Here is a 15,089-nt window from a genome sequence, read left to right as displayed (position 1 = left end):
ATGATCCATCAATTCTGCTTCTGGGTGTATATATCTCCAAAAGAACTGATCTCAGATATTTGTATGTGCATGCTCATTGTTAACATTATCCAAAAGATGGGAGAATCCAAATGTCCATCAGTGGATGAGTAGGTAAAATATAGTATGTGTACACAGTGGAATTATTATTCAGCCTTAAAAAGAAATGAAATTCCAATAGATGCTATAATATGTATGAACCTTGAAGACATTATGCCAGGTAAAAAAAGCCAGTCGTGAAAGAAGAAATACTCTTTAATTCCGCTAGAATTAAGAGATACTTAGAGTAGTCAAAACTATATAGACAAAGTGGAATGGTGGTTGCCAAGGACTGGGTTAAGAGAGGAGTGGGGAGTTACTGTTTAATGGCTACAGAGTTTTGGTTTTACAAGATGAAAAAAGCTTGGATGGATGGGGATAAAAGTTGCAAAACACTATAAATGTACTTAATCCCTCTTAACTGTAAAATGGTAAACTTAAATGTATTTCAAAATTTTAAAAATAATTTTTAAAAAATAGGTTTTTATTGATTCTTCATTTCCACCTCCCCTTAATGGGGGCTTCCCTGGTAGCTCAGTTGGTAAAGAATCCACCTGCAATGCAGGAGACCCTGGTTTGATTCCTGGGTTGGGCTACCCACTCCAGTATTCTGGCCTGGAGAATTCCACAGACTATATAGTCCATAGGGTTGAAAAGAGTCAGACACGACTGAGTCACTTTCACTTCTCTTTCTTACTAATGCTTCTCTCATTTTATCAAAAAGTCACCTTTCCATTTGATATCTAAGTGAAATCGGAGAAGGCAATGGCACCCCACTCCAGTTCTCTTGCCTGGAAAATCCCATGGATGGAGGAGCCGGGCAGGCTGCAGTCCATGGGGTGGCTGAGGGTCGGACACGACTGAGCGGCTTCATTTTGACTTTACACCTTCGTGCATTGGAGAAGGCAGTGGCAACCCACTCCAGTGTTCTTGCCTGGAGAATCCCAGGGACGGGGGAGCCTGGTGGGCTGCTGTCTATGGGATCGCACAGAGTCAGACACGACTGACGTGACTTAGCAGCAGCAGCATCTAAGTGAAATACACTACCCCAGGGAGGATCCCCTTTCGGACACCAAACAGCGTTTATGTCATCGCCCAGTGAAGACTTTGGGTTGTCCTCTCTCTTTTTTTTAAAGCTATTAGAGATAAAGTTGTTGTGAACAGTTTTCTACCGGTCTTTTGTTTTCGTGTATCTTAAGCAGATACTTAGAAGTTCAATTGCTGGGTCATGAGTAGTATTTCTCAGACCAGTTTCTAAACTGGTTGTACCATTTTGCGGTCGTTTGAGTAGTGTATGAGTTCTGATTGCTGGAAATCCTTGTATATTTGACTTTGTAAGTCTTTTTAATTTTAGCTGTTCTAGTGGGTGTGTATCGGTGGTTTTAATCTGTTTCCTTAATGACTAATAATAGTGAGCATTTGTCAGACATGTGTTAAAATATTTACTCCCTGTTCTGTAGTTTACCTATTCATTTTTCAGTGTCTTTTGAAGAACAAATTTTAACTTTTATATTTTTTTTATGATTAATGCTTTCTGGTTCCTTTATAGAAGTCTTTGCTGATACCATCTCGGTGGTTTTTTTTTTTTTTTTCGCTTGGCCATTTGGCTTTTGACATCTTTGTTCTTCAACCAGAGATTGACCTTGGGCTCCCTCAGTGAAAGTGCCAAGTCTTAACCACTGGACCGCCAGGGAATTCCCTATATTTTCTTTTAGAAGCGTTATAGTTTAGCTTCTACATTTATGTAGATCCACTTTCAATTTTAACTTTTGAATGTGGTATGATGGTAGGCAAAGCATGGTTCTGGAGAGGAAGCCTGAAAAACCACTATCACAACTGAGAAGCAGTCTTTTCAAGGCCTTGTAACTGAAATGAATACATTTCATTTTTTTTTTTTTAATGAGAATTTGTAGGGGGTAGGTGGCAAGGATACTTCCAGTAGCCACTAGTTGTAGCTCCAAAAGGGCGTATTAAAGTTGCTGCTGTTTAAAAACTCATAGTTGGATCTTAGTTGGGTAGATGCTCACACCAATCCCTGCCTGTTGTGACCCCTTGATGCTATAGCTGAGTGTCCTGTTTGCTCCAAAGCATTTACCTTGGAAAAATTAGAGTGCTTAAAGCAGGAACAGGCCTGCTGTAGACCACAGCTAAAACTAATGGAATGGGACCCCCGGTTCTGCTTTGTTGGCGTTTGGAACTTAGTCATGATTTAAGAGGGATGGCCCCGGGTTTTGATATTGTGCTGCTAGAGGTCGATTTCTTGGACCTGTGCAGGATGGACTCAAAGTGTTTGCCAAGAATTTTTTATTAATCAAGAATCAAAGGCAGAGGAAGCTCGAAAAGAGTCATCATGGTTCTAACCTTAAAGGCTGCTGACCTGCAATGGGGAGGCTTTCCCAAACCCACTGGTTGGTTTCCAAGGAACCAAACTTCTTCTTTATGTTCTGGGGGAGTGTGCTTGTAAAGCTGAAAGTTAAGGGAATCCATGAGAAGGGTGTCACTGGATTGTAGTCCATAGCTTAATGTGATGCTTGTTGTCTCTTAAGAGAATGACCCCTGTTCAAGCACTGTTCATGTGGAGTTACTTTTTACTTCAGCCGTCAAAACCCTCATTTACCTATTTACTATCACCACCAAGATCTGAACCTGCAGACAAGGCTGCCACCTCAGCTGCCTAGACCCCCAGTAGATGCAGCACAGCAATAAGTAGAAGGGGCCCTGTGGTGAGTAAAGCTAGGATGTAAGTCCAGGTGAACTCATGTGTCTTGCCTGAGTGTGCTTGTGACATTCTAAATTTTTTCACATGTATATTGCCTCGGAAATGTCTGACTTCTCACAGTATTTTCGCCGCTGCTTCTCCCGTATCTGTGAGTCTGCTTTTTTAGTTTTATTAGCAGTGCCCACCGCTTTTCCCCCCAGAGTTCTGTCAGGTAAAACAGAGGCAGGTACCTTGCATCAGTCCTTTAGCTTCTACCCCATACAGAACAGAACATTACTAGAACAGAAGTACATAGTTATTTACAAATCACTTTTCCCTTTGGTTTAAGGGAGGGAGCTGGGAAAGTGGGCTGCCACTGCTTCAAGACAAAAACCACTGCCATGCTGAGGTGAGGGGTGGGTCAGGGTTCACCCAAAACTTTCTGATTATTTTGAGGATGACTTTTGCTTCATTGAGCATTCATTTGGTCATCGTAAAGCTTTGACTGTTTTCTAAAGGCTGGACAAAGTTGGTTCAGACTGCTTATTTTTTAACGTTTCTGTGGAGGAACAAGGCTTTGGAATTTCATAGTCTGCTGTTTTTGCTGACGTGGGTTGTGTTTTCACTCTCTTGATAGGGTACTCTCAAGAAAGTTTTCATTTTTGATGCAGAAAAGTTTTCATTTTTGATCAAGTCTACTTTATCCTTTTTTTCTTTTGTTGTCATGGTAAGAAATCATTGCCAAATCCAAGGTTATAAAAGTTTGCCTCCTTTTGGGAATTCCCTGGTGGTTCAGTGGTCAGGACTTGGCTCTTCACTGCCTGGGCCAGGGTTCAGATGAGGAACTGGTATGCCACAGGCGGTGCCGTGTGACCAAAAAAAAGTTTGCCTCTTTTTCAGTAGCTGGAGTGCAGGTCTTATGAGGACTTCTTAGTCATAGGTTACATGCTCATCTTCAGAGCAATCACTGTGTAACAGATTATTCTGACTGGCCAGGCTGAATAGTGTAGGATCAGCCATGTGGACTGAGGGTAGTAAATAAACATGGTAAGGTGCTGTTTCCAAAAAGGAATAAGAATGGGTGCTTTTTCCGAAAGAATGGGTGCTGGAAAATTTAAGAAATGTTTTATGAAGCATTCTTAGTACTTTGAGTGATTGATGGTGCCCTTTTTTAAATTTAAATTTAAAATGTGTTTTTGTTGCTGTAAATTAATATATAAATGTTTAAAAGTGACTTCTAAAAATATCCTTGCTGATGTGGTCCCTGATAAGCCAAACAGGAGTAAATTGGTTTAGTCTTTACTACATGTACCCACATACTCATTTGTTGTGGTTTGTTTTGTACAGGTACTGCTATAACCAGAGTTTGGTAGCAAAAGGATCTACTTATTGGGCCCTCTTGACATAGAAAGAGATGTGGGGGGATTCTCGATCTGCTAACAGAACAGGACCTTTTCGGTAAGTCTTAAAATTTGAATATCGAAATGTCTTATAACAATGTAGATACTGTATAACATTTATGGCCTACTATAAAGAGGGATATTTTCTTTGTGTAGAAATACCTTTGATTTTTTTTTCTGATTTTTAAAAATAGAAACTACTTAAAGTTTTTCTAGTCATTTCTAGAGTGATCGTCAGAGTGAATACCTAGCATGCCAAGTATTTTGTGTATTAGCATTTTTTAAATATTAACAAAAAATCCCCCAGTTTTTAAAAAAATATTTTTTATCTTTTTTAGGAAAGTAATATGTACTCAACTAATAAGGAAAGCTAGTAAAAATGTATATAAGTGTTTATAAATGAATGTGAATGTTTCATTAAGTTCAGTAATTTATGTCTAGAATCCAGAGCGCTGTCTTTCCTATGACACATTGTATTTCAGCCACCAGAAATAGTTGTGAGGAAGAAAAATTTATTTACTTAATGCAGTTTCCTAAGCTACATTACAATTTTAGGGGTTACTGGGTACAAAGATAACTGGAGAACGTGGTACCATTCAATAGTTGTAAATGAATTATATTATACATTTGTAGGCAGAATGAATTACATTCTTTCTATACAATAAAATTATATAAAATATTGAATTTATAGTTCAATAAAGTGAATTATATTATTGATTTGATAAGTGGAGAAGGTGGTACCATTCATAGTTGTAAATGAATTATATCATAGATTTATAGGGAGTGAATTTTTTATAGCCAGTGTAATAAACACTGATGATGATATTTTTAAAACTTTTGCATTGTGTTTTCAGTTAATGAAATGCTATAGGAATATGACTTACGGCTGTAGTTTGTGTATGGCAAAGAAATCTTACTTTTAAAGTTATACATTAAAAAATATTTATGCTCCAGGGAATTCCCTGGCAGTCCAAATGGTTAGAACTCCATGCTCTCACTGCCAAGGGGCCTGGGTTCAGTCCCTGGTCGGGGAACTAAAATCCTACAAGTCTCTGTGGCATGGCCAAAAAAAAAAAAAAAAATTTATGCTCTAATTGAAACTTTTGTTACAAGTAAGTTTTCTTTTGAACTGGCAGTCTGCAGGATCTTCCTGTGCAAATTCAGCAGTTATTTTATTATTCTGAAGTTTGGGGTTCCCATGGAAAATTTAGGTAGAAAAGTAAGTTTAAAAGTAAATCCATATAACACTTAGTAAAGCTAGTTTCGTGAATATAGGGATCTTTACTTTCTGCTTAGCAATCTTTAAAGCAATGGTAGTGATGCTGGTTCAGAGAAGACAGTGGCACCCCACTCCAGTACTGTTGCCTGGAAAATCCCATGGACGACGGAGGAGCCTGGTAGGCTGCAGTCGATAGGGTCGCTAAGAGTCGGACACAACTGAGTGATTTCACTTGCACTTTTCACTTTCATGCATTGGAGAAGGAAATGGCAACCCACTCCAGTGTTCTTGCCTGGAGAATCCCAGGGATGGCGGAGCCTGGTGGGCTGCCGTCTGTGGGGTCACACAGAGTTGGACACGACTGAAGCAACTTAGCAGCAGCAGTGATGCTGGTTATGTTTTTCCTTTAAAAAAATTAAGGTCTAGATCAGTGGTCAACAGACTGCAGCTTGTTTTTGTTTGACTGGAACATAGCCCTGATCATTCGTTTACAAATTGTTGATAGTTGCTTTCATGTTGCAGGGGCAGAGTTGAATAGTTGTGACAGAAACTGTAAAGCCTAATGTAATTACTGTCTGACTCTTCGTGGAACAAATGTGCAGATCCCTAATCTAGATTAGTGTGTTTGTACTTTAATGTTTAAAAATCTATTCTTTTACTTATATTTATGGATAATTATTTTCTGCATAAGGCTATTTACACTGAGCCTTCAGAGCTAAAGAAATAACTTCAGCTCTATTGCATCACTGAAAAATTTTTTTCAGAACATTTTTTTCTTTGAATCTATTATATAAAATTGTATTTCCCCACCTTAATTTTAGTTTAAATATAAGTCATTACATGCCATTTTTTAAGGTCTTTGACCAGAGAGAGGCATAGTTTATATAGCATAACTTTGGGGAGGGGACTAATTTGGGTGAAAAAAGGTATTTTGCAGGAAAATGATTTTGTATTTATTTTAACAACTTGTCTTAAAAATTTGGTTGAAAATGATTTTCATAGCCACCACTGTTTTATAACTAGTAGAACTGTTTCTTGAATAGTCTACATAAAATACAGTTCTGAGAACCCTAGTATAGTGATTACTGTAGATGTATTTGATTTCAGTTTTACCTGGTAAGGTAATTCTTAGGGTAATATTCAAAGACAGTGCTGTATGTGTTTTGGTCAGAGAACATGTAGATTTAGATAGCTCAGCACTCAGCCCATGAATGTCTGCTTAGGCTTAAGTCTTCCTACAAGCTAACTATTGGGATTTGAGTGATTTTAAATGTGGGTGACACTAGAACTAGTGGTAGTGTCTTAATTTTAGCGTTAAGTTGTATTATTTATGAAGCACATTTAACCTTGCTTCTCTTATGATGAACCCCATACACATAAATAATGTTAATATTTTTGTGTTAATGAAGCTAATGGAAGTTATGTTCTGAAAATCTATTAAATATGGATCATTCTACTGTTTCGGTTACTATTGTTAAATTTCTATTACTCCAGGAAAGGGTTTGGCATTGTAACTGTTGCTCTTGAACTGAGTGACCCAGAAGCAGTTGTCTGTTGAGTCTTTCTATAGCAGTGTAGTCTGAGTTCAGAGGGTCATATAATAGAAGCTGTATTTTCTGAGAGGAACTTGATCTCTTAATACTTTTGTTTTGCTGCTGAATAGCAGGTAACCATTCAGATCATTTTTTGTTTTCCTTTTTTATGCCCTCCTCTCCCCTTCAAGCTCAAGATCCTAGGTACTTAATTGCCTATTTAAATTCCCTGTCTTTTACCAAAGTCAAAACATATAAAATGGTCTGGTGCTAGGTAGTGTGAAAGATAGGGCCAGTTCTCATTTATGTCTTGAGTTCTGTAAACTGAGAATGTGAATTTAATAATGTGTTTTAAAATATATTGTATTACCATGAAAAATTAGATGAGGCATTAGAATCTAAAAAATCAGCTTCTTCATTTGGGACCTGGGGATAAAGCATGAAAGCCTAATGCTCTCTCTAGGTCCCTTTTAGCATTAAGCTCCTGGATGCTGTTGCTTGGTTTGGTCAACTTACACATGCTGTGTGGCGTGATTCATGCTGCCTTCTGAGATACCCTTGAGTAGTTAATAATAGGACCCAGGTGAGAGCACTTCTAGGCGGAGCCACTGTGGAACTGGGGTTTAGATGCAGCCAGGGGTGATGCTCAGCTGGTGAACACCAGCGTACTCTAACTAGTGGCTTACAGCCAGTGTTTTCTTCATTTTGGGCCTGCATCTGTTCTGATTGGGTGGTGTCCACTCTGTAGCTGTCAATCAGATATTTTGGAATATTACTGTTGTTTGCACCAATGAGGAAGACACATCCTGAAACCTACTGTATAAAATTTATAGCGCATTGATTTTTCTGATATATAGGAATCATCGTGTTGATCTTGGAATTCTAAGCTCCCTGGCTGTAGGAAATGGAAATTTTTGTAGAGTGTCACCATTGCTAGCTTATCTGGTGTTGCGGATTTTCCCTGTTGCAGGACTGGGTGAAAGCTTTTTCTGCAGCAGTCATGTTGAAAACCTTGTGTTGACTTTCCTCGTGTTCTGAAATGGGAACTTAAAAGTTTACTCCGCCACTTCGTCTTAAAATAGCAAAACATTGCTGTTTTCTGCAGATCTAGGACCTTGTTACAGAACTCTGCCAAAAAAAAAAAAATGTTTACAGAAGAATGTGCTGTGATTAGAGAAGAATATGCTGGTGTGTAGATTTCAAACTCTCTGGACAATATGAATAACACTGTCTTTGTTTCTACAGTGGGAGCCAAGAAGAAAGGTTTGCTCCCGGGTGGAACAGGGATTATCCTCCTCCTCCCCTTAAGAGTCATGCTCAAGAGAGACACTCTGGCAACTTTCCTGGCAGAGATTCACTTCCCTTTGATTTCCAGGGGCATTCGGGGCCTCCCTTTGCAAATGTAGAGGAGCATTCTTTCAGCTATGGAGCTAGAGACGGACAGCATGGTGACTATCGAGGAGGGGAGGGCCATGGACATGATTTCAGGGGGGGAGATTTTTCATCTTCTGATTTCCAGAGCAGAGATTCATCACAGTTGGACTTCAGAGGTAGGGACATCCATTCTGGGGACCTTCGGGATAGAGAAGGGCCACCTATGGACTATCGGGGTGGAGACGGTACTTCTCTGGACTACAGAGGCAGGGAGACACCTCACATGAACTACAGAGACAGGGAGGCTCATACTGGTGACTTTAGAGGTAGGGATGCTCCTCCTCCTGACTTCAGGGGCCGGGGCACTTATGACTTAGATTTTAGAGGGCGGGATGGAGCCCATGCAGATTTTAGGGGAAGGGATTTATCAGACTTGGATTTCAGGGGCAGAGATCAGTCCCGTTCTGATTTTAGAAATAGAGATGTATCTGATTTGGACTTCAGGGACAAAGACGGAACCCAAGTGGACTTTAGAGGCCGAGGTTCAGGTACTAGTGATCTAGACTTTAGGGACAGGAATATACCACATGCAGATTTCAGAGGTAGACACCGATCCAGGACTGATCAGGATTTTAGGGGCAGAGAAGGAGGACCTTGTATGGAATTTAAAGATAGGGAGATGCCCTCTGCGGATCCAGATATTTTGGATTACGTTCAGCCCTCCACACAAAACAGAGAACATTCTGGTATGAGTGTGAACAAGAGAGAAGAATCTGCACATGACCATACAACGGAAAGACCTGCTTTTGGCATTCAGAAGGGAGAATATGAGCATTCAGAAACGGGAGAAGGAGAAAAACAAGGTGTAGCCTTTGACCATGCATCTCCACCAGACTTTGAGAACAGCCAAAGTCCTCTTCAAGACCAGGACAAGTCTCAGCATTCTGGAGGTGAACAACAGAGCTCAGATGCTGATATGTTTAAAGAAGAAGGTGGTCTGGACTTTCTTGGCCGTCAGGACACTGATTACAGAAGCATGGAGTACTGTGATGTGGATCACAGACTGCCTGGAAGCCAAATATTTGGCTATGGCCAGAGCAAGTCTTTTCCTGAGGGCAAAACTTCCCAAGATGCCCAACGGGACCTTCAGGTATGTTAATAGAGTGGTCTACTGTTTTGTCTTTTAAGGTTTTATTTATTTACTTATTGATTGGCTGTGCTGGGTCTTTGTTGTTGTGCGGACTTTTCTCTAGTTGAGGAGAGCGAGGGGCTACTCTTTAGTTAGGGCTGCCGGGCTCTAGAGCACAGACTTAGCAGTTGTATGAATGGGCTTAGTTGCTCTGTGGCATGTGGGATCTTCCCAGATCAGGGATTGAACCCATATCTCCTGCATTGGCAGGTGGATTCTTTACCACTGAGCCACTAGGGAAGCCCTGGATTGCTTTGTTGAGTTTTGCTTCTTCATAAGACTTTTCTGAAGGATGATGTATAGAGTCCGTTAGTCCTGGGTCTTACTTTATACAGCCATTAAAAAGCAAGATTTATAGTCACAAGTGGAGTGTACATCTCTAGAGAAAGGGCCCTCAGTTCAGATCATATTTTTGATGTGTATCTCTTCATTATCTCGCTTGATGGTACTAATTTAAATGCCGTGGGATAATTTAGTTAGAAAGTATTTGTCTTTGGGAGTTGGTTCTCTCGTCTCTTACGTAGTCAGGCCTTGTGGCTGTTTGGGGTTCATTTTCTTAAAATCATTTAGAGAATATGTAGGATAAGAGATAGAAAATACCTAGTTAGGAGGAGGCAGTGTTAATGTTGCAAATATTGAAGCTAACTTAATTGACTTAAATGTTGATTTTCTGTATGTCTAATATATAATGTACATATAATCTTAGAATTATGTTGCAGTTGGACATTGAAAACATTACCTTTAAAAATAGGTGTTACCCATCTCTATTGCAGTTTCTGTTATTTTGGACAGTAATTCTAAGACAAGCTGGTTAGATATTTGGTTAAAAAATGGATTTTGAGAATGTTAGAACTAGATGGCCATATAATTTATTATTCAAGTCAGGACACTTTCAAGAGTAAAAGAGGACACTATTTGTAATTATGCTTGGACAGTAGGTGTGGTCAAGTAGTTGTAGGAGACTTTTTTCCCAAAGGTTAAACCCTTTTAATAACTCGAAATGGAGGAGAATCAGAGCTGAGACTTCTGTGCATATGGAAAATGCAGATTTCTCTGATTTTGTACTGTTACGTTATATCATCAGATGACACCTTTTGATTTTGTTCTGAAGATTGTTTATAGGTAACATCTTTGATAAATGACATCTGATTTTATTTATGTGCTGTTTTCTCATTCAGGAAAAGAAAATTCTAGTTTTAAAAATCTAGTTGATTTTTTTTTTCCCCCTGTTTGTAAAAGTCCCTTTCAGTGTTGTTTCTCTTCATTTTCTGCTTTACTATTTCAAAATTCCTGCAATTAGCATGGGTCTTAGAACACTTATATTCTAATGATTTGAAATAAAATTTGGGGGGAATTCCCTGGTGGTTTAGTGCTTAAGACTCTGCCTTTTCACTGCCAGGGACCAGGTTCAGTCCTTGGTTGGGGAAGTAAGATCCCACTTAAAAAAAAAAAAATCAAATTTTGGAACTCAGAAAAAGAGACAATTATAACTTTTTATATCTTCATATGATGCAAGTCATTTTGATTTTTTTTATCCTGAGTACCTGTATTTCATGTTGTTGCATTTTGTACAATAACATGTATTTTTTTATGAAATAAGTTTTTTTGCTTTGGATTCAAGGATCAAGATTATAGGACTGGCCCAAGTGAGGAGAAACCAAGCAAGCTTATTCGATTAAATGGGGTGCCTGAAAGTGCCACAAAGGAAGAGGTAAGGGTCTTGTTCTTTTTTCTCTTTCCTTTTCCTTTCTCTTTTTTGGTCAATTAAAAAATTTTAAAGACTTTTTATTTTGAGAAATTGTAGATTCACAGGAAGGTACAAAGAAATCCTCAGGGAAATCTTGGTTATCGTTCACCCAGCCTTCCCCTGCCTATAGAGCAGAAGCTAAACCAGGAAAGTAGCTTTAGTATAATCCCATAGAGATCATTCATATTTCACCAGTTACTGAGTACTCACTGAGGTGAGGTTTGTAATATATTTATGTACGACAAGTGATTGTTGTCCTCAGACCTGATAATCATCCTTGAGGGGATAATCCAAGTAGGAGGGAGGAGGGTTGGAGTGCTTACATAAAGATGCTGTTTATAATAGTAAAAACTGGGAACTTTCTAACTCCTCAATGTTAAAGAACTTGGTAACTAAATTATGGATGACCTTATGGAAGAATTTGGTCAGAATATACCATCACTAGAGCAAACAGAGCTTTACTCTGTGTTAGGCATTGTGTGATACTTAAAAGCATAAGTTCATTTATTTATCACAACATTCTATGAAACAGGTACTCTCTATTCATTCATTCAAAAATGACACACCTTTGTATGCCAGGCAGTGTTCTAGGCATGGAGTGATACAGTGGTGAACATTATAAAGTCACTGCTTCCATGGATAGTAAAAAGAATAAGCAGAAAAAAAAAATTCAAGCAGCGATGAATGCTCTGAAGAAAACTAAAGTAAGGGTTTAGAGCATCACTTGGGTGCAAGTGGTGTTAGATTGGGTAGGTAGGGAAGACATCACTGAGGAAGTGACATTTGAGCCCAGGCCTGAATGCAAGTGAGAGAACAGTCCATTTGAAAATGGGGAAAAGAGCTGACCAGGCTGAGGGAGTTCAGGGACCATGGCCCTGGATAGGAAGGAGCTCATTGCATGATCTTAGGTTTAGAAAATGAGACTCTGGGTGCTGAAAGGTTGCACAGCACATGAGGAGGAGAGACTGGGAATACTGGCAGTCTCATTTCAGAGCCTGAGCTCTTGAGGTTATGCTCTTCTCCCGTTTTTTTGTACTTGAGAATTTTTGAGTAATTATGTTCTACTCATTGAATAGTTTTGGAATGCCTGGAGTGTACTTGGCTTAATTTGGCCTTTGTAAAGTAACCATTGCTTTAAAGTTTGTAGAATAAAAACCACTAGGGGAAATATAAAGAAGGCAATGGCACCCCACTCCAGTACTCTTGCCTGGAAAATCCCATGGACGGAGGAGCCTGGTGGGCTGCAGTCCATGGGGTCGTGAAGAGTCAGACAAGACTGAGCGACTTCACTTGCACTTTTCACTTTCATGCATTGGAGAAGGAAATGGCAACGCACTCCAATGTTCTTGCCTGGAGAATCCCAGGGACGGGGGAGCCTGGTGGGCTGCTGTCTGTGGGGTCACACAGAGTCGGACACGACTGAAGTGACTTAGCAGCAGCAGGGGAAATATAATGTTTAGTATTTGATTATGATGTGTGTCATTAGTGTGCATACCATATTCTTACAGATTCTTAATGCCTTTTGGACTCCTGATGGCATGCCTGTGAAGGACTTGCAGTTAAAGGAGTATAACACAGGTGAGTTTCATGACTTGCATGCAGCCTTGGGTTAGGAAGAGTCTGTCAGATCTCTGCATCTTGTGTTCCTCCAAATTTTTTTTAAGAAACCACAATTAAGATTTCCAGAAGCCTCCTGTTGATGCCTTCAAACAACAGCCAGCTATACCCTTAGCTGTAGTTCTTTGTGGATATTTGTCCACTCATGGGTGATGAGGATGTATTTTCCAATACTTCTGAGTGCCTATGAGATACAAAGTGAGTGTTGTAGAATTTGTCCCCAAATATATTTTATGCAATTAAATCATTAAACTTGCTGCTGATGTTCTTCATGGTGGTGGAATGTTTCTGTTTGAGCCAGGTAAGATTTTAATTACCTTACTATACGTAAAACTTTACGTTTCATTGCTTCAGCATGGAATTTTCAACTTGCCAGAGAAATTGTACAAGTGAGTAGTTTCTTGAGATTTTAGTCTTTTTCTGAGGACAGGGTCCTGCACCATGGATTTTGTTGAAATCCATGAATAGATCCAGAAGACCTTTCTTTTTGACCTCTGCTCTACAGATTGGATTTTCAGAATATCTTCCTAGTATCTTACAGTACCAAATTTGGTCAGTTTCTTCAAACCTTATTATAGAAAAAGTAGTCGAAAGTGAAACACTCAAGATATTGAACCAGTATTTTTAGGACTCCCGAATATGAAACAAATAAAGGTAATTTTAAAGTGATCTATTTTAAATTAAAGAAAGTAGAGCATTAGTTTTTTTACAAGTCTTAGAATTTTAGTAATTCATGTTAAAGAACTCTTGAAGTAAGAGCAAGCCATATTTTTGAGTATATAGTTTACCTTTAAACAGTTCACCATGGAATAACATTTTTGCATTAACTAGATTACTTCTTCTGATTGGTTTTACAGAATAAAACTGTCCACAAAAATTTTGGCGCTTGAAATAATCTGGTGTTTGTGTTAAGTACAGAAATTGTTTTCCTGTAATTTGACAGTGAACTCAGGAGCATTATTTCTCAGAAAGCTAATTATTTCTTTGTTTGAAACATAACCAGCTCTAAATTTGTGGAAATATGACTAAGAGTAGGTATGTTCTCAAACACAACTCTTTTGGGGATGAGGGGTATGTGTCTCATAGAGACTTTCCTGATTTACTATTAACTTTGAAAATTAAAAATAGAATTTATAGCCTTCAGTTGCTTTTTGACTCACAGGGCAATAACTTCAGCTTTGATCTTATTTCATGAACTGTACTTTCGTTAAGTATTGGCATTTAGAAAAAAGATGTGTTTCGGTATTTAAATAACGGCAATTTTAATTCTTCATTTCTTTAGTACTCATTGACTTTCTACATGTATTGTCAGATTTATTAGCAGAGTAAAACCTACATTGATCTGTAGGGTTCACAGAGGAAGTCCTTAAATTTTCTGGCTCTGGCAGCTATTAAAATCATAATTGGCAGACCAGAGACGTTGATACAAATGTGAAATCATTCAGGACAGTAGTTTAAAAAAAAATCAGTTTTCAGGAAATTCTGCCTTTTCTTGCCATTTTAATACATGAAGTGATCAGTTCAGTTCAGTTCAGTCGCTCAGTCGTGTCCGACTCTTTGCGACCCCATGAATCGCAGCACGCCAGGCCTCCCTGTCCATCACCAACTCCTGGAGTTCACTCAGACTCACGTCCATCGAGTCGGTGATGCCATCCAGCCATCTCATCCTGGGTCGTCCCCTTCTCCTCCTGCCCCCAATCCCTCCCAGCATCAGAGTCTTTTCCAATGAGTCAACTCTTCGCATGAGGTGGGCAAAGCACTGGAGTTTCAGCTTTAGCATCAGTCGTTCCAGAAAACACCCAGGATTGATTTCTTTTACAATATATGCATATATGAAAATGTTGAACGTGTTGGTTGCTCAGTCATGTCAGTCTGTGGGGTTGACTCTGCGACCCCATAGACTGTAGCCTGCCAGGCTCCTCTGTTCATGGAATTCTCCAGGCAAGAGTACTGGAGTGGGTAGCCATTCCCTTCTCCAGAGGATTTTCCTGACTCAGGGATCAAACACATGTCTCCTGTATTACAGGTGGATTCTTTACCTGGTCTGAGATATCACAGAAGCCATCATATTTGTATAAGTGCACACATGCACGTGTGTGCACACATACACACACCATATTTATATAAGCTCACAAACACACACATGTATATATACTTTTTAAAATGAAAGAATTGAAAGGATTGGATTACCAGTCCCATATTATCTATATTATATCACTGTATGGCAAGTAGAGTGAGCTTTTGAAATTATCAGTC

At 39.1% G+C, this 15,089-nt stretch overlaps 1 protein-coding gene across 10 annotated transcripts in view; it reads left to right on the top strand.

Annotated features, from left to right (window-relative positions):
* The window catches only part of RBM6 (RNA binding motif protein 6), an 83,850-nt gene that overhangs the window by 11,459 nt on the left and 57,302 nt on the right, over window positions 1-15,089 (top strand). For 5 of the 10 annotated variants that reach the window (XM_069562306.1, XM_069562307.1, XM_069562313.1 and 2 more), the window contains 4 exons: window positions 4,103-4,213; window positions 8,152-9,430; window positions 11,091-11,180; window positions 12,725-12,794. In XM_069562306.1, the coding sequence (XP_069418407.1) occupies window positions 4,170-4,213; window positions 8,152-9,430; window positions 11,091-11,180; window positions 12,725-12,794 (1,483 nt within the window). In that variant the 5' untranslated portion in view covers window positions 4,103-4,169. Of the gene's footprint in view, window positions 1-4,102; window positions 4,214-7,876; window positions 9,431-11,090; window positions 11,181-12,724; window positions 12,795-15,089 lie in introns of all 10 variants that reach the window. The other 5 variants (XM_069562308.1, XM_069562309.1, XM_069562311.1 and 2 more) reach the window with 1 other exon arrangement.

This window comes from Ovis canadensis, chromosome 19 (genome assembly GCF_042477335.2).
Source record: "Ovis canadensis isolate MfBH-ARS-UI-01 breed Bighorn chromosome 19, ARS-UI_OviCan_v2, whole genome shotgun sequence".
Taxonomy (NCBI): domain Eukaryota; kingdom Metazoa; phylum Chordata; class Mammalia; order Artiodactyla; family Bovidae; genus Ovis; species Ovis canadensis.
Note: the sequence above shows the minus strand (reverse complement) of the source record. Positions and strands in the feature narration are given on the sequence as shown.